The sequence below is a fragment of the Pygocentrus nattereri genome, chromosome 19 (assembly GCF_015220715.1).
Source record: "Pygocentrus nattereri isolate fPygNat1 chromosome 19, fPygNat1.pri, whole genome shotgun sequence".
Classification (NCBI taxonomy): Eukaryota; Metazoa; Chordata; class Actinopteri; order Characiformes; family Serrasalmidae; genus Pygocentrus; species Pygocentrus nattereri.
In genome coordinates this window covers 23132929-23152449 of record NC_051229.1, presented here as the reverse complement: position 1 = coordinate 23152449, position 19521 = coordinate 23132929, and the positions used below count along the sequence as shown (strand labels likewise).

At 39.3% G+C, this 19521-nt stretch overlaps 1 protein-coding gene across 1 annotated transcript in view; it reads left to right on the top strand.

Moving 5' to 3' along the window:
- Window positions 1-680: 680 nt before the first annotated feature.
- Window positions 681-19521, top strand: part of myo10 (myosin X) — an 85226-nt gene continuing 66385 nt past the window's right edge. The window contains exon 1 of the mRNA XM_017699216.2: window positions 681-1032. Within this exon, the coding sequence (XP_017554705.2) occupies window positions 1012-1032 (21 nt within the window). The 5' untranslated portion in view covers window positions 681-1011. The remainder of the gene's footprint in view (window positions 1033-19521) is intronic.

Below are 19521 nucleotides of genomic sequence, written 5' to 3'. Positions count from 1 at the left end.
TCTTTCAATTGGTGAACTTTCGCTTCATCACAGCCCTATGCTTCTTTTTACAGCTGCTGTTTTCCATACAAACCTTAAAACTACACTCTTAGAAAGATGGTGCTTTAAGGGTCCTTCAGTAACGAAAATGGTTCTATTTAGAACCATGAAATCTCAGAGAACCCTTTGCATGATTAAAGGGTTCTTTTCATAAATTAAAGTGTTCTTGAAACTGATGTAGATGGTTCTATATAGAACCTTTGTAAAGGGCTCTATATAGCACCCAAAGGGTTCTTCTATTGTTATGGTGTCAGTAGAAGAACCCTTTCGGATGCTAACTAGCGTTCTTTTCAAAATGGTTCGTATATAGAACCCTCTATAGCGCATTCATGCACATGTTCCATCAGTCGCAGCTATCATGATGCTATAGGAGCCCTGTGGTCATGTTCGTGGTTCTCTATAGAACCATTTTCTTTACTAAAGAATCCCTGAGTGTAGTTCCGATCTTATACCTGGTCGTCATCTGAAGCTTTTCTGTCCTCTCGCCGGGTCTCGCGCTACCTCGCGGCAGAAACAGCAGGAGGAGCGCGCGAGTGTCCCGGTCATCATCGTCATGATTGTTTTTTCATTCAAACAGCGCGCGGGGCGGAGCCAAGGCGAAGAGCCGACTCAGCGGAGTCGCTGCAAACTTTTGGCTCGAGACAGCCGGACCGTGTCACACCGGCGCACACAAAAGTGACCTCGTGCCGGGTCTCCGTCCAGCTCGCGGATCGCCCGCGCGCCCTTCTGGAGCTACTGAAGCGCTCGCGGCAGACGGCGCTGCTTTCTGGACTTGTAGCGGAGACTGGAAGAGTTTCCAACATCTGTAACCTCTGAAACAAAGACGCGTCCTGGCGCAGAGACGGAGAGCGAGCTCGAGCGGAAAGTCTCTGTGATGGAGTGAGAGCTTTACATGCCCTACAGTGCCACTGAAGTCGTTCGGCTGCAAGACTCTTATGAAGTCCACTTGGGTCGTGGACAGTAAGAAGGACCATGGATAACTTTTTCACAGAGGTAAGTGTGGGTTTAATAACAACAACAACAATAATAATTATAAGTAATGTGACTGCGGGAAACTTCTGAAACTGGAGAACTACTGACAGGCTAGGGCAAGAAGAAACGTGCACAAGTTCATATATCAGTCTCTTCCCGTCACTGTCTGGTCTGTGTGCTTTATTTCCTTGAACCCTCAGAGAAAGAAAGTGAGGGTGTTAGAGATCATGTAATAACGTTTGCACTGAAAAACACAGCTGCTTAGAACTTACATTAGTTCCACTTGAGTGAAATATATCATGTTACAATGTCTTCTTCATTCATCTTCAGTTGTAAGAAGATGGTTCTTCAAGTTTTCTACAGCAAAGGGAATAATTCTATTTAGAAACATGAGTTCTATGTAGAAGCATTCAATGCTTAAATGGCTCTTTGTATAGTGAAATGGATGGAGAATGTGTTGCAAGTGGTTCTACATAGAACATTTTTAAAAAATACACCACAAAGGGTTCTTCTGTTGTCATGATTTTAAGCCAACAATACAAGAACCTTTTCTGTGCTATACAGGACCATTTTCAAAAAGGCTCTATAAAGAACCACATAAAAGACACTCCGTCCATCAACCTTAAGGACAACTTCACCATGCAAAATACCACATAAGCATTAATGCTTCTATATAGAACTCATGGTTCTAAACAGAACCATTCTCTTTACTAACGAACCCTTGAAGAACCATCTTTTTTAGGAGTGCTTTGGTTGTATTCTTGTTTACTCACATGAAACTGATGTGCATGTTTGAATCAAGTAAATTTAAACCAGCAGCAGCAGTATGTGTGTGTGTGTGTGTGTGTTCACACACTGACCCGGTTCTGCTGGAGCCGAACAGTTTGCTGTCCAGTCTCTGTTTGGCGTGGGTCCCAGAGGAACTCTCTGGCATTTCCTTTACCTTCTTCTCCCGTTTCCTCTCTCCTTTCTCTTCGCTATTATTAGAAAAGAAACGGAGGCTGTGCGCTCACGAGCAGAAGCAGAGAAAAAGAGCTGAGTGGTGAAATTGAACTCTCTGATTTTACACAAAATACACTCTGCAAACTGTAGCATATCTGACTCCTGTTACCTCCACTAAGACTACCTCATTTGAATGTTATTATGGAAATTAGAGCACAGCTGTGGATTCACTGGCACCTGAACCAACCTGTAAAGGTAGGCCAACAATATGAGGACTCAATGCCATTGTGTACATCAGCTACATAATAAGCATCAGCAGATATTCAGATCATACAAGATTATATGCATTTGCGAAAATCCCACTGACTGACATTACCAGCTATTAAAGCATATTATATCATGATCTGAACACAAACACTACCCTGTACATTTTTAGAAACCAACAACAGCACTTAGAATTCTGGGAAGTCCCACCCCCTGTGCTACAATATGAGTATCACTTTCTTTTAAAGTTTCTGCTCTTTATTTAAGTTTAACAAATGACACAAGTGAGGACCCACAATCATCTCAGACAGTTGGACAATACTGGGGCCTGTTCCATTTCTGACCATATAAAATCAGACTGATATTGGCCCAGTTTCACAAAAGCATCTAAACGTTAGGATCATCGTAACCTGTAGAGAGAGTGTTCCGTGTGATGCTCGCTCTACCATTTAAAAACCTCTTTGTGCTGAGATGCTTCTATGAAACCTAGCCAGTATTAGTTATGTGTAATGTGTAAGTGCCTAAAATCGATACTGCTATCAGTCGAGCCCCACTTCTCATTAACAAAACCTTGTATCTCCAAAATGGTAAGTTTACAGGAGAAGGAAAAAAACATACTTTACTTTTAACATACATTAATGGAAACAGACTTTTTCCAAGTATTTTGGATAATGTAAAGAACGACAGGCATTTCGCATTATGTCAAAAACTGAAAATGAAGAAACAAGGTTTTGTTTATACGACTACACTTATAAAGTGTTTGTTGATGCTTGTGTGGTGGCAGATACAGTATTAGTCAAGTCAAACATTTTAAAAGTCATGAATGAGTAGCTATTAATAAGCAGATATCAGTAAAAAGTCATTTTAATAAGTGGTTACATTAACAAAAAGGGCAAAAGTGAGCTGTTATATCTGATGAATATGAATGTGAGGAGGCTGATGAGCTGAATGCTGACTGATTAGGATTAGTCTACATCAAGACAAATGAATGAGAGTTCACCATTAGGCAAACAACACAGTTGCCCTTTATATTTATGTGTTCTAACTGCTTTTGAGCCCTTAATGGCCTAATTAATAATCATTAACTCGTTTAAACCATTCACGAATACTTTATAAGGGCCTTTTAAAGTGGTACCGTAATACATGCTGTTTGGCGAAGTGGAACCGAGGTGCAGATTTGAATAAGCTATTTTCCGGGGTCAGTGTGTGCGCGCGGTGGCTGGGCTACAAGGTCTGCTTTATTGAGCTTCCAGCCGCTCCGTGACGAGCGGTTACGGAAGTTTAGTGATGAGTATCAGTGCAGTAGTATCTCTAGTATCTGCGGCTGACGGCCGCTCCCTCCTGCTGACGCTGCTTGAGTCACACGCGATCATTAAAAAAAAAAAACAAAGCTGCCTCGCGCAGCCAACGATTATTCTCGCAGGCGTGACGTTGGGAAAACCGTTTCCTTCCCACCATTACAGCTCACCTCTTACCCACCTGGAGCAGCCCGGGCCAGTAACAGCCTCGTGCTGGTTTGGCCTGTGATCAGTGGCAGTGAAAAGGCAGGCAGGCTTTTTTTTTGCTCTATAGTGTCAAATATCATCCGGCTGCTGCTGCGTGTCTGGAGGGCGAATGGCGAGCACAAAAAAGGCAGTGTTTAAAGAAAAAGCGCCCGGGCATTCCCCTTATCCCACTTAAACGAGAACGAGAATTGTTCCGTCCGGGCGACAGCAAGTTCTTTCATGATGTATTTGAGTGTAGACATGATTAAACTCCATCTGTAATTGTTTTTAATTACAGATGTCCACAATGGTGTCTACTTTTGCATATATTTTAACGGGTGTATGGAAAGTGATTCAAACTCTTGTAGAAGGCACTATATATAAATAACACAGATTATTCTTGTTATTAGTATTTAAGTTATGTCAACCACCCCCATAACACATGCAGACCAACCCCATGTCAGGGCAGTTTGGCACAAATTTAATCATGAATGCATTAATTCCAGAAACCACTTTCTGACATTGCATGCGTCAGATTTTCTCAGCTAAGGTGTCAACTTTTTGCTGCTAGGGTATGGAGGCCTAGGACATACGGGGCACACTGAAAACTGCGAAAACAACGCTCTCCCTTAAATGCAAGAGCAAAACAGTGAGAGAAAAAAGTCCTGTCAGATCCAGTAAAAGTGTTAAATGGTTTGTTTGTGTAGTATAAGGGCATATTAGCTACAGTAATAAGTCACTTATCAGAAATAAACACTAGCTCCGCCGTTAGCAGGTGTGTTTAAGTATATTTCAACAGGTGTGTGTCTACCTGAAGGTCAGCCAGTATGTCTGTGCGTCTGTTTGCACTTGTGCAACTGTGTGAGTTACGTGTGGGTGCCTGCATTATTTGAAATGTGTGTGTGTGTGTGTGTGTGTGCTTAGTCAGCAGTGTCAGCGAGGTTAATGTGTCTCTCCAACCGTTACAGGCAAGCAACTCTCTCTTCTACATGTCAGGGCACGGCTATTTGCTAGGCGGCCAATCAGAAGGCAGGATTAATTTGATTGACATCTGAGATCAGGTTAAATGTAAACACAGCTCAGCCTGCAGGATCCTGTCTGATGCAGCTCCAAAAGGGGAGGAGCAGCCTGAGCTATGCTCATCAATAAGCTGGCCATTTTTTGAGGCAGCCTTACATATGCCATAATCCTGACTCAGTGGAGGACAGAGACAGATTTCTGCAGTGTAATACTTATACATCAAAAAAAGTTCACGATGCCAGCCTTCTTAAAAGACATTTTTTTCTGGGTAAAAGATAGTATCGTCTAATGCTAACAGCTAGCAGCGCGCAACAACGTGATGTATAGCTGCCTTCGAAGCATGTTTCAAATGCAGTTTGGTTGCAAGTACCTTATCACAGTGCTGCCTTCTGAGGCACTGACTCACGAGAAACAGGCAGTAAAGCATCAAGACAGCCTTCTATTATGGACACAGCGAATAGACACTTGAGCACTTCTTAGTACTTTCCCTTTAAATTAAGCCACACTAGCCAGAGACCTGAGGGACCTGTTTCAACCTATATTAGTATATTATTTTTATTAGTATAGTGTTTATTTTTACATAAAAGGCTGCAACTGTAACAACTGCAATTTCCCCCTGGGATCAATAAAGGAATCTGAATCTGAATCTGAATTTGAATCTGAATATTCAGTTGAACACACTACAAAGGCAAGATATTTAATGTTCAATCGGATAAACTTTATTGTTTTTCACAAATATTCACTCATTTTGAATTTGATGCCTGCAACACGTTCCAGAGAAGTTGGGACAGGGGCATGTTTACCACTGTGTTACATCACCTTTCCTTTTTAACAACACTCAATAAGCGTTTGGGAACTGAGGACACTAATTGTTGAAGCTTTGTAGGTGAAATTCTTTTCCATTCTTGCTTGATGTACAACTTCAGTTGCTCAACAGTCCGGGGTCTCCGTTGTTGTATTTTGCACTTCATAATACGCCACACATTTTCAATGTGAGACAGGTCTGGACTGCAGGCAGGCCAGTCTAGTACCCGCACTCTTTTACTACAATGCCACGCTGTTGGAACATGTGCAGAATGTGGCTTGGCATTGTCTTGCTGAAATAAGCAGGGATGTCCCTGAAAAAGACGTTGCTTGGATGGCAGCATATGTTGCTCCAAAACCTGTATGTACCTTTCAGCATTAATGGTGCCTTCACAGATGTGCATGTTACCCATGCCATGGGCACTAACACACCCCCATACCATGAGAGATGCTGGCTTTTGAACTTTGCGCTGATAACAATCCGGACTTTTCCTCTTTGGCCCGGAGGACACGACGTCCATGATTTCCAAAAACAATTTGAAATGTGGACTCGTCAGACCACAGGACACTTTTCCACTTTGCGTCAGTCCATCTCAGATGAGCTCGGGCCCAGAGAAGCCGGCGGTGTTTCTGGATGTTGTTGATATATGGCTTTGGCTTTGCATGGCAGAGTATTAACTTGCACTTGTAGATGGAGCGACGAACTGTGTTCACTGGTTTTCTGAAGTGTTCCTGAGCCCATGTGGTAATATCCGTTATAGAATGATGTCAGTGTTTAATGCAGTGCCACCTGAGGGACCGGGCATTCAATGTTGGTCACGGGCATTCAATATTGGTTTTCTGCCTTGCTCCTTACTTGCAGAGATTTCTCCAGATTCTCTGAATCTTTTGATGATATTATAGACTGTAGATGATGCAATTGCAATCGCACGTTGTGAAACATTGTTCTTAAACTGTTGTTCAGAAAATGGTGAACCTCGCCTCGCCAAAATGGTGAACTCCTTCCTTGTGAACGACTGAGCCTTTCAGGGATGCTCCTTTATACCCAATCATGATCCTCACCTGTTTCCAATTAACCTGTTCACCTGTGGAATGTTCCAAACTGGTGTTTTTTGAGGATCATTCCTCAGCTTTCCCAGTCTTTTGTTGCCCTCGTCCCAACTTCTTTGGAACATGTTGCGGACATCAAATTCAAAATGAGTAAATATTTGCAAAAAACAATAAAATTTATCCGTTTGAACATTAAATATCTTGTATTTGTAGTGTAGTCATTTGAATATAGGTTGAAAAGGATTTGCAAATCATTGTATTCTGTTTTTATTTATGTTTTACACAACTTTCCAACTTCATTGGAATTGGGGTTGTACTATTTGTGAGTTCCTATGTTTCTTGTGATGTCACAAAAACAGCCAGTCTTGAAGGCACAGTAACAAGTATGACATTGAGAGGGTGATATTGTTGATTAAAAGTCAAGTAAAAATAAATCATGAGTATTTAAGTACATAAACAAGCAATATATGCAAGCAATAAAAGTGGAGCTCAAAAGAGAAAGGCTACAAGCTTTTTGTAACAGATCTTTCTCTGCATGCTCTAATAACCTCATGGATGTAATTGGATTTATTTAGTGATGAGTGGGATTATATAAAGGATATTTGAAGCAGCTCATTGTACTGTGGGTTGCGATTCCTTAGTCACGTTTGGAATGTGGAATAGATGTCTGAGTGCCCTAGATGTACATTTGGCCTACAGAATGTACAGTTGTGGAGTATTTAAATCTTCTTCTTAAGTGCATTATTGTTTTTTTTATGTATACTTTAGAGATGAAGTGTTTTAGTGAATGGGGGTGCGTGAAATTCTTGCATGAAAATACTACACAAGAATGATTTTATATATATATATATATATATATATATATATATATATATATATATATATATATATATATATATATATATATATATATATATATATATGTGTGTGTGTGTGTGTGTGTGTACAAGCTTTTATCAGCATGTGTCTAATCCTTCAGCTCAGCAGACAGATAACACAGGGTGTCACTGTGTCAGTCTGCCACTAAGTCTGTGTGTGTGTGTGTTTGTGTGGGGGGGGTTGTATGTGAAATTAGTGTGTGTTTTAGCTGTGTGTGAGTGTGTGTGACCAAAAACTAGCGTGTGAATGGGCTGATGAGGGTCTAATGTTTTTCTAAAGGTACTGCTGTAAAGCAGCCTCTTTATATGAAGTTGTGCAGAGTGACACTCAGCAAAGCTACAACTTTGTGTGAAATACACAAACACAGTCATTCTTTTCCTTGCTGCCCCTCTCTCTGTCTCTGTTCTCTCTCTCTCTCTCTCTCTCTCTCTCTCTCTGTTTCTCTCCCTCTTTCTCTCCTTTTCCCTTTTACTTCTCTCTCTCTCTCTGTCTCGCTCTTTTCTCTTTTGCTCTGTTTCTCGGCTTCCCTCCTTCCTCTCTTTTTTCACACTTTTACTCAGTCACTTCCTTTACCTCTCCCTCTCTCTTTTCCTCTACTTTTCCCTTTTCCTCTCTAATACCTGTTACCTCCCTTTTTAACCCCCCCCCCCCGACCTTTGCCTTTACCCTTTATCTCTCACTATCTCTTTCTCTGTCTCTCATTTTCTCTTCCCTGTCTCTCACTCTCTTTTTCTCTCTCTTTTGTTCTACTTCTACCTCTTTCATTCTACCTCTCTCTCTCCTCTCTGTCTCTTTACTTTGCTCTCATCTCCTTTTAGCTTTCTCTTTTTCTCTTTTCCCTATTTCCCCTTTTCCTCTGTCTCCTTTTCCTTCTCCTTTCTTTTGCTCTTCTTTTCCCTTTTCCTCTCTAGCCCCCCTTCTCTATCTCTGTCTTTCTTTCTTTCTTTCTTTCTTTCTTTCTTTCTTTCTTTCTTTCTTTCTTTATTTCTTTCTTTCTTTCTTTCTTTCTTTCTGTCTCCCCCTTTTCTCTATTTCCTTTCTATTTCTCTCTCTCTCTCTTTCTCTCTGCTTCTCTCTCTCTGCCTCTCTCTCTCACTTCCTGTGTAGTTGCTGTTAACATTCCAAGGGGCTCTGAAACTGCTGTTTGGCTCCGACACAGGGACTCATACATACATACAGCTACGATCTGGTCCTGTTTCCTCTGCCCTTTCTAATCTTTTTAGCTGCAGCACACACACACACACACACACACACACACACACACACACACACACACACACACACACACACACACACTAATGCACACCCTAAGACTGTGAGTAGCTTAAGGACAAGAGCTAAGTCTGCAATGAGACTCTAACTCATCATTTATGGAGAGAGAGACAGAGAGAGAGAGAGAGAGAGAGAGAGATAATATTTGTTCATAAACTAAGCAGCAATAATTTCTGATTGTGTAACATAGCTTTTTGTAATAGATCTTTTTCTGTATGCTCTAATAACCCCAGAGACATGACTGTAATTTGATTTATTAGTGATGAGTGGGATTCCATAGACAATATTTGTAGTAAGTCATTGTACTGAGGAGGGTGATTTCTTATCATTTGCACTGGAGCACAGACAGTACTTGCCCTTGAAGCTACTGCAAAGCTTTAGTTCCTTGATCATCTCTGTGGCAGTGTCCAAATATGGAGAAGACTGTGTGACTAGTTCAACAGAATCTAGAAGAACTTTATTGTTATCTAAGCTGCATAAGTAATTCATGGAACGAAATAACGTTCCTCCAGGGCCTCAGTGAAGCATGCAAGACAGGGCGTGTACACATTGCAACTCTAAATCCCAGGTTCAGTACTTCTAATAGTTAAGTAACCACTGTTGTGCACTGTAGGGCCTAATGGTTCTGACATGGAAAGCTTACAAACCGTGCTCAGCATGGCGTTCTCAGCACAGTTAGCTGACCATGTTTAGGGCCACAGATCTGTTCAGTGAGATGACATAGTGACGCTGTTAACATCTGTACTGGGGTATCACATCTTGCCAAAACTGAAAAACTGAGTTAATTGATTGGTGCTGTGACAGAAAGGCAAAATCAAACCTGTTCTGTGGCGTTTTGAGCTGCTGGGCTGAGCTAATGCTAGCATAACTTGAGCCAGCAGACTAAAAGTTCCACCCACCACAGTACAGGCTTTGTTCCAGAGACCAAAGACTCTGAAAGCAAACAACTGAGTTATTGGATTCAAACTGTAGTATTCTACAGTTCATGTTCTGCAGCATTCAAACTGTTAGCCATTGCTGAGCCACTCATTTGCAAAGTTTTCTTTATTTTTTTCCTGGTTCTGATTTAGCAGCACAGCAGATAGATAAAAAATAAATTCTTGAGATACAAATGAGAACCAATCAGATTGAATAGGTATGGTTATGGCAGTTTGACAAAGATAGCAGAGCAAAAGATATTACAATTATATACAGTATTATTATTATTATTATTATTATACACAGATATTTGTTTATTCATTTACTTTGCCATTGAGCTGCTTTATGCTTGTAATCTTTAGCAGTGGTCACCAAACCTGGTCCTGCTTTCATGCAGAGTGTACTTCCAACCACAATTGGCCATACCTGCTCCAGCTCATTAACTTCTTATGAAGTCCTTGATTAGCTGGATCAAATGCATTATTGATAGGTGGGGGCAGGATTTTAGATGCAGGTTGGAAATAAAATCTATTGGAACATACATCTCCAGGAGGAGATTGGTGGCCAACTATAATGAGCCACTGTATGTAAGCAAATTAGCTTATTAAAAACATTACAGGTATTACAATATTAACAGGTAACAATTGCAGTGTAACACATGTACGCCCTGTACGATGCACAAGTCTGTCCCAAATATATGCTTTTATCTTAGAAGCCCCTACGTCTCTAACCCTAGCCCTAATCTTACCCTCTATATCCACACATTGTTGATATCACCCAAGTTCAGACTTTGAGGAGCACTGCAGGGCTCAGGGCGCCATTTAGAACAGACCATGTCTTTGTCTTTGTCCTTCAAGAAATGTGACTATGTTATTTGTGATATTTTTAGTACACATCTAAGGATTTCAAAATGTCATAATGACTAGGCATGTGATGTTATAGCTAACTTTAAGATGCATACTGAAGCTAGGCACAAATCAATGACGTGCTATTACATTTAGTTTTTGCATTTAGTTTGTAACATAAATGCTCAGTTGTACGACTCTACAAAAAGCAGGCTAGATATTGAAGTACATGGGCAGGTACATAGTCAAGCATTGTAGTGCAATTGGGCAGAACAGTACAACACAATATACTAAATTACAGTATCATACATACTCACAGTGGAAGGCTGTGAGGAGGACAAGTTTCCCTAAGCCCATTCCCTCTCTTGTTTAGAGAACAGACATATCTTTATAGCACATATAATGTTTTTAACCCTCATTTTCACATTTAAATTTTGATGTATTTAGTTACAAAATAGTGTTATGTTCTAAAATAAATTTGTAAAAACAAAATTTGTAACCAATCTGTTTTCTTTATTTGGATACTGTTTTGCTTTGTTTTTTGGGCCTCCCGTTGCTTCCTTTGGCCTCCCAAGACAAAACTCACTGATAGTACAACACTTATTCTTTACTTGTATGTTTTACTGCTTTCTGTTCGAGTACCTGTTGACTATGCAGTTCTACTCCGGCAGCTTTTGCGGAGGCAGTTAAACCCCCCTTATTCTTTCCCAGCTTAGACCTACTAAGCAGAACCTCAGGGTCTTCCCACAGTCTCAAAACCTCAGCCTCAGAACCACCCACCTTTTTGAGCAACGATTTATTTCAGTCTTTTTTTTATTTCTTTATCGTTTTAACCTACTGCCTAATACTTACTGTTTAGCTTTTTCTTTTGTCTTTATTTGTTTTCTTTCTTTTTTCTTAGGCCCCCCCCCCCCCAACCAACCCCCCTCCCATCTTTATTTCTTTTATTTATTTTTTTCTTACCCCCGCAACCAATCCCCCCCAAGTTCTCTATTTCATAGACACTCAAGGAGGGGGTTGGAAATATAAACACGTGGGCTTTGCCTTTACTCTGAAAAAGAGACACATGGAGAGAGAGAGACAGAGAGAGTACTTGCACACACAGGGTTAATGTGTAATGTGTTTTGATAAAGTAACAAAAGTCAGAGAAGCAGCAGCAGGTTGCTGTGATACTTTAATTAGACCTTCACTGTCTCACCAATAAATTACACAAAACCACACATACACACAAGGCTATCGCAGCTGGGTGAAACAGATCTTTCAACAATGGCCCGTATCCCAGCTGCCAGCCCAACACACATGCATACACAAACGCACGGCCGCACACGCACACACAGACCAACTCACACACCATTTCTCTCTCGTTCTTGCTCTCTTTCTCACTCATTCACACACTCTCTCAGTCTCTCTCTCAGACGCTCTACTATGAAAAGTAGGTCATTAGCCATAGACTAATGAGTGTGTGTGTATGTGTGTGTGTGTGTGTGTGTGTGTGTGTGTGTGTGTGTGTGTGGGTGGGTGTCTTGGTTCTGTGTGTTTGAGGGAGAGGAGAAAGAAAGAGAAAAGTGGGGGGTCATTTTGGGGAGAGAATCTGCTCATTGTCATTTGTCCCTAAAGCCAGGTATGGGTGTGTTAGAGATGTGTAGATTTGTGTAGGTGTAGATTTAGCACTGTATCTAAAAGTGTTTGCAGAAACATTAATTGAAGCCATGTGACATTTAGGCCTGGGAGAGCTTATGAAGGGAAAATAAAAGGTCATACTTTATTTAGATGGTCCCCTATAGAGACTTTACAGATGGTTAAATCATTAACAAACGTTATGATGATGTTCAATTGATTATCAACAACATTATAATGAGGGTTAGCAGTAGCTGTAAGTTTTACCTCGAGTTTAAGGTTAAGGTTAGGTTAGTTAGCAATTGATTTAATAAAGCGATTGATTTAATAAACTCTTTAACACTGAATAGTTGGATTTAATTGATATATAGTTGAATGTTACTCATAGATAGACTGAGCAGTTACAAAGCATCTGTAGTGGACCATCCAAATAAAGTGTTACCAAATACAATGTACTATATTATCACTAATAACCAGGTAGTAAGGTAACCAGGTTAATAATAATCAATGTAGTGACATAATCATAGTCTAATACTGGAGTTGTTCATTTCAGTTTTGTAAACTGACTGAGACAAATTAGATGTTTTAAGGATCTGAACAACTTTGTCTTTCATTAGACAGTCCTAATGCCATCTATAGTGCAAACAGACTGAGCACTTTTATTGATATAGTATGGGGTGTCCACCATTTAAAATAATGATTTGTAAGTTTGTCTAGTGAATCGTAATTAATTACATTTATTTGCTATATTATACCCTAAAGACAGATTTTTCCCATTTAAAAAGCAGAGTTTTGTTATTTGTTATGTTCTTATTTTGTTATATGAGTGGACAAAATAAGAGGGTTTGTATTTTCAGCAGTTCAAAAACATTTTGTTTCATCTATGGATTTGAACATGAAAGTCACGTAAATGAAGGACGGACCTGAAAATAAAGTGTACGCAGTTTACAATTTGTATCATCCATGACAGCAGTGGCTGTATGTTCCAGCCAATGAGTGTATATATTTCATACATAAAGTCAGTGGTTCTCTCTAATTTTAATCCTCTCACTTGCATACTATTATGTCATATCTTGTTTAAAGGGTGTGGAAATGTACTGAAATTGCTGGTATCAGCTCTGTGTTTTGCTTATAAATGATACTTCGGACTCAAAATACATACAGAAAAAACTAGAAGTAACTTTTAGTTATCAATGGAATCTGCATTTGAACAAGACTACAGTTTTGTCTCTATACTCACACAGGGAGAGAGGTCAGTGAGTGTGTGAGAGAATGAATTCTGGGTATTAAGTTTGAAAGCATGCAAGAATCTTCCCCATTAATATCCTGTTTTCCTGTTGACTTTAACGCTATCTAATCCCAGAGAGAGAGAGAGAGAGAGAGAGAGAGAGAGAGAGAGAAGGAGGAGAGGCAGACAGAGAGAGAGAGAGAGAGAGAGAGATAGAAGAGAGAGCGAGAGAGAGAGAGAGAGAGAGAGAGAGAAGAGAGAGAGCGAGAGAGAGAGAGAGAGAGAGAGAGAAGGAGGAGAGGCAGACAGAGAGAGAGAGAGAGAGAGAGAGAAGAGAGAGAGAGAAGAGAGAGAGAAGAGAGAGATGGGGTCAGGAGATAAAGAATTTCTGAAGGCTTTTGTTTTCAGTAAACATCTCAATTTGTGGTAATTACCGTTATGTTAATGTTGTGAAAATGAATAAATTCAGTGATGCAGTAGGTATTTGAACCGAAAAGCTCAAGTTTCTGCAACAATATACTTGGCAATATGAGAGCATTTATCATTGTCATGATAAATGACACCACATTATGTCATATGCTTCTAAGAATATATTGTGTGTATTAAATATTGAAAAACACTGACCAGCTGCACATATTTTATTAGAAAAGAGAGCATAATTATTGATGTTTAATTGAAATTATTGCAGCACAAGATGTGAAATGTTGAATACAAATCATTGCATCCATTTTTTTCTAGTACTTTTTTAATGTGGCTATTCTAGTTCTTTCTTTTTGTCTGTTCCAATTTATCAGATGTAAACTATATATATATATACACACACACACACACACACACATCGTGGCATATCATGTATTGTGAAAAGTTGTTGAAGTATCACGATGCTATATTTTTATCATATTGCCCAGCTCTGCTTAACAGCTTGCATGTAACTTAGAAAACTAAGTTTTAAAACTTATTTTGAGACAATGATGAATTTTAATTTTAATTTTATTTGTATTTATTTAATATTAAATAAAGTAAATAAATACTTTCTGGCCTGGTAAGAAGGTTTTTAACTCAAATTTTCTGAGGTGCCTAAAACTTTTGTACAGCACTGTGTATATGCTTTGTACATATACTGTGGGATCTCTGAAAGGCTATGCTCATTATATTATTTTGGCCTTTTAAGCTAAAGTTACTCAATCGCAGTTTAATGGGAATATTACTTGATAATTAATATAATCTGAAGTGACAGCCCTTCACACTTTCTGGCATGTGTTATTAATTCATTATAAACCCACTGAACAGCTGTCACAAAGGCTTGTTATGATAGGTTATGTTACATGGAAAGAAACCATGAATGACATTCAATTTGGCTTCAGAGGGTTCCACAGAAAATAAACACACAAAAAGAAGAGCAGGAGTTTTTTCTATTTGTTTTGCACATTTGTGAGTCTGTGTGTGTATGTATGCATATTTGTATTTGTCTCTGTCTTTGTGTGTTAGTGTGTGTGCACGTGTGGCTCCAAACATGCTCAGTAAGCAGTGAGGAGATTACAGAGCAGCTCTGGCTTGTTTCATCCCTAAAGCCTCCAACATGGCTGATCTTTTTACCCAAATATTATTTTAAAAGGCCAGCAAAACAAAACCTCCGTCCATGCAGTTCATACCACACACATGCGCACTCACACGCACATACATACACCGGGTCATTTTTGAACTTCAAAGGCGTAAGTTTTTCAAAGGGGCATTAGAATCTTTTCTTTTTGGGAGAACATGAAAAGTACTTTTCTCTGCACACTCAGGAAGAGCCTGCTGATGTTTTATTTGGAGTTGGCAGTTTGAGAGTGTGTGTGCTATTTTAGTTGGAGAAGCAGATCTAAAAGTTTTTTGTGTATTTCTTCCTGTTGATTCTCATTTACCTGCTGATTTTCTTAGCCATTTGTCTAGTTTAGAAAAAGAACTGAATGTAAGCCCAGAAAAACAGGAATACACACAGTAGGGTGCATGCAGAGCCATAAACAGGATCAAAATTTCAGTGAGGTTCATTTTGTCTAAAAGTGACCTCTATCACGTACTGAGTACAGTAACTGCTGAATACTTGAATATGTGCATGTTTTTACCCATCCATTATAGTTATGTACCTTTTCTCTTATGTTCATTACCTCTCCCTCTATTCTTACTTAAACTGCCATCACTGTTCCATAAACTGCAGTTTTTGACAGCAGTTACCCTGATCAATTTTACATAGTTCTATAGTACATACATCTCTTGTCTCTTTGTTTCTCTTGCTTCTCAGTCCTCACTGATAACTGTAAAAGCATACACCGATCAGGCATAACATTATGACCATCTGTTTCTTTGCATACTTTGTTATCCCCCTTTTACCTTGTTCTTCAGTGGTCAGGACCCCCATGGACCCTTAGAGCAGGTACTATTTGGGTGGTGGATCATTCCCTGCACTGCAGTAACACTGATGTCGTGGTGATGTGTTAGGGTGTGTTGTGCTGGTCTGAGTGGAACAGACACAACAGTACTGCTGGAGTTTTTAAACACCTCAGTGTCACTGCTGGACTGAGATTAGTCCACCAACCAAAAATATCCAGCCAACACCATCCTCTGGGCAATATCCTGTGACCACTGATGACCAACACAAACTGTGCAGCAGTAGATGAACTATCATCATACAAGGTGGAATGACAAGGTAGGAGTGTCTAATTGAGTGAACAGTGAGTGGACATTTTAGTGAGTGGAGTGTTTAAAAACACAGACCAGCAAAACACACACTAACACACCATCACGTCAGTGTTACTGCAGTGGTGAGAATGATCCACGACCCAAATAGTACCTGATCTGTGAGGGTCTATGGGGGACCTGACCACTGAAGAACAGGGTAAAAGGGGTTAGCAAAGTATGCAGAGAAACAGATGGACTACAGTCTGTAATTGTAGAACTACAAAGTGCATCTGTAAAGTAAGTGGTGCTGATAAAATAGACAATAAGCATAGAAACAAGGAGTCATAATGGTCATAATGTTATGCCTGATCAGTATATGCAAAAGTTGTCAAATGACGTTTAACTGACTTTCTAAGTGAAGATAAGTGAACACATGCTGTGTTAACATATGTGCTGATTTCTTAATTACATGATACTGTACCATTAATATGCTAGTTAACAGTGAAGTTTCTCATGCTGGTTGTAGTGTGTTATGAGTAGCACAATACAACAACTTTTAACCACTAATAAGGTCTCATCTGATCACTAATATAGCAACTAATGTAACTTGCAGCCTAAACAGAGTGGCTTCTGAAATTAGGCTAAAGCATTTTAGACTAATAAGCCTGTAATACGTGTGTTGCATACCTGTACATCTCAAAAAGTCAAAGTCACTTTGGGCAGCATAGCATCAGGTACAGAGCTAAACATAGCAGAAAGTTACGTCTACGGCCAAACCACAGCTGTTCTGAGGTCTGCTGAGGACCAGTCACTGCTGTTTGGGTAGTCTCGTTGCTATTTTTCTGATCATAGCAAAGTATTTGGTTTCCATTACTTGAAAGCTACATAAGGGTGACAGCTGTAAATTTGATTGCTCAATAAGCTAGTCCTTTAAACCAGGGAAGGCACTAATGCTCTGGAAAGCAGGTCTAAGAATCCACACTCTCAGAGTGCAAGCTAAGCTCTTAGGTGTACATATATATATATGTGTATATGTGTATATATATATATATGTATGTGTGTGCAGTTGTGTGTCTATATGAATGTCTGTGTGTGTGTGTGTGTGTGTGTGAAACTGGTTCAGTAGTTCTGATGTTTGTGTATAGACAAACTGGAGAAAGCTGAGCTGTTTGTCTGTATACAATACCGTTTTGCCTGGACACATAATAGCTTTAATTGTACTGCTCACAGTTTGACTCAGTTTACAGTGTTCGCTTCGCTGATTGTAGTTTTTTTATTTTATTGCATCACTATGTTTTTTTTTGGGGTGTGTTTTCTCTGGAACAGTTGAAATTTTCTGTTTTTGAAATTTCTTTTCAATAACTTAAACATGACTTCATCATCAGCTGTTCTGTTTGTTTGGCCTATGGTGATTACACACACACACACACACACACACACACACACACACACACATACTACATAGAGTCATTAATTGAAGCTTCCATTGAATGTTTTGGCTCTGGTGGAGTAAATTTGTGTGCATGTGATGATTCCAAGTTTTGAGTTGACTCCAATGCCAAGTGATGGGAATCAATGCAGTTCCAAGAGTTTATTCATAAAATCAAAACACAAGAAAAGAGATCTGACAAAATAGAAAGTACAATACAAAGTACGCCCTATTATTATTTATGGATTAATGTGCTCCCTCTTCAGTTGTTCCTTAAGGACACAAGATGTCAGTTTAATTATATGACCTATAAATCTTAGCAAGATTTCTGCTAGAGTTTCTGCTAGCTAAATAAAATAAGCAAACTATGTTTACATCAACTTTGTTTTCCACTTTGTCCAAGGCAAGATTCAGCCAATATACTGATGCCTGCGTTGGAGAAGGACTGTCTACAGAGTGGCAGTAGAGTATCTCACACTACAGATGCATGCAACCTTCAGTGTCACCAGCTATGTACAATTACCAGGCCAAACTGGCACAAATCCACTTTTTTGCCTTAATGTGATACAGATCAGACTTTTTCAGAGCTGTGTGGACAGAGCTGAGCAGGTATGCAGGAAGGTGTTTTAAATTGGGGGTGCTGAAATTTTAAGAAGCGTCTATGTGACGTGAACAATGATGTCATGCAAAAGTATTTGCCATTTTCCTTTTGAATACTTTTGATATTTTACATTACATAGAACATGCCGTAGTGCACTATAATGAGGCAAGAGTTGACAGTGTATACATACAACTGACACATCAGAAATGCTGATGCACATCTTCTCTCTACTCTCTCATTCTGGACCATCTTTATGCAAATGACTTGAGTGGTGACCAATTAGATTGATGATTATGTCATGGGCATAGACTTGCAGTGAGAAATAAGACTAGAAGGTGCATTGAGCAGGAGATATAATGGTTGATAAAACATTATTATTATAGCACCTAGCTAGTGCCTGTAGACCATAGGTGTTCAAAGTCCGGCCCCGGGGCCAAATGTGGCCCGTAGACAAATTTTACTTGGCTCATGGCATCATGCCCGCCAGCCAGTACACTGCAGTTCTTCCTTTCAACTCTAAAATTATAGTTTATTGCGTTACACTGTGATAACAAAGTTAGCTAAAGTTTAACAGCCTTTCTTGTCTGACTAGACCTGCATTTACTTTACTTTAATTTAGTCAAGACTCCAGCCACAAAGAGCTAATTTAACATGAAGAAATTTAACACCAGAGATTATAGCAAGATGGAAATGTGAAAAAATGCATGTGACTCATATTTTAAAAGACCTTAATGAATTCAGTATCAACAGACATGAAACGAAGTATGGATACTGCAATAAATATTCAGGAGAGAAACTAAATCAACAGCAGCGACCTGAGTCTCACAGCACCAACTTCCTACCACAGAATATTCTATTCCCTGAATTCATATTTTGTTCAGTAAATATTAACTCTTTAAGGCCAAACAATAATAAGGCTGTTTATGCTCATTTAATAAAGTGATTTCTGAATGTGGTTGCTGCATTTCTTTGACATGTAAAGAACATTATCTATCAAAACTGAAAAATGTATATGGATTTTAATCGAACAATTTATATTTTTGAATAGTTACACACTGGAATAGGAAAATACATAATCCAACAGTAAAAGAAGCATTGTACATGTTTTATACAGTGATAGGAAACATAGTAGCTCACAGAAAGCTCTGATTCCATGCGCTGATATTTTGAAAATATATTATTTGAAATTGTTTCGAAATCATAATATTTTAGTTCAGGTATTTGGACATGGTACGATCTAGCCTGCCTTGAAAAAAGCTTGGACACACTTGCTGTAAACGCAAAGGCAACGCACTTCACCCTTTTTAGCATTTGTCTTGCTGTAATAATGAGCATCTTAGAGCTTTTTGGAGCAAATTATTTTCACTTGTTCTGCAGTCAGTTTGCTTGTTGTTCATGAAGCACGTTTACACGACGTTGTTTTGGAGATGTGCATGTGCATCGTTTCAGCACACAGGTGTCTTCACTTTAGTGAAAAATTTGAGTCACATACACAATTG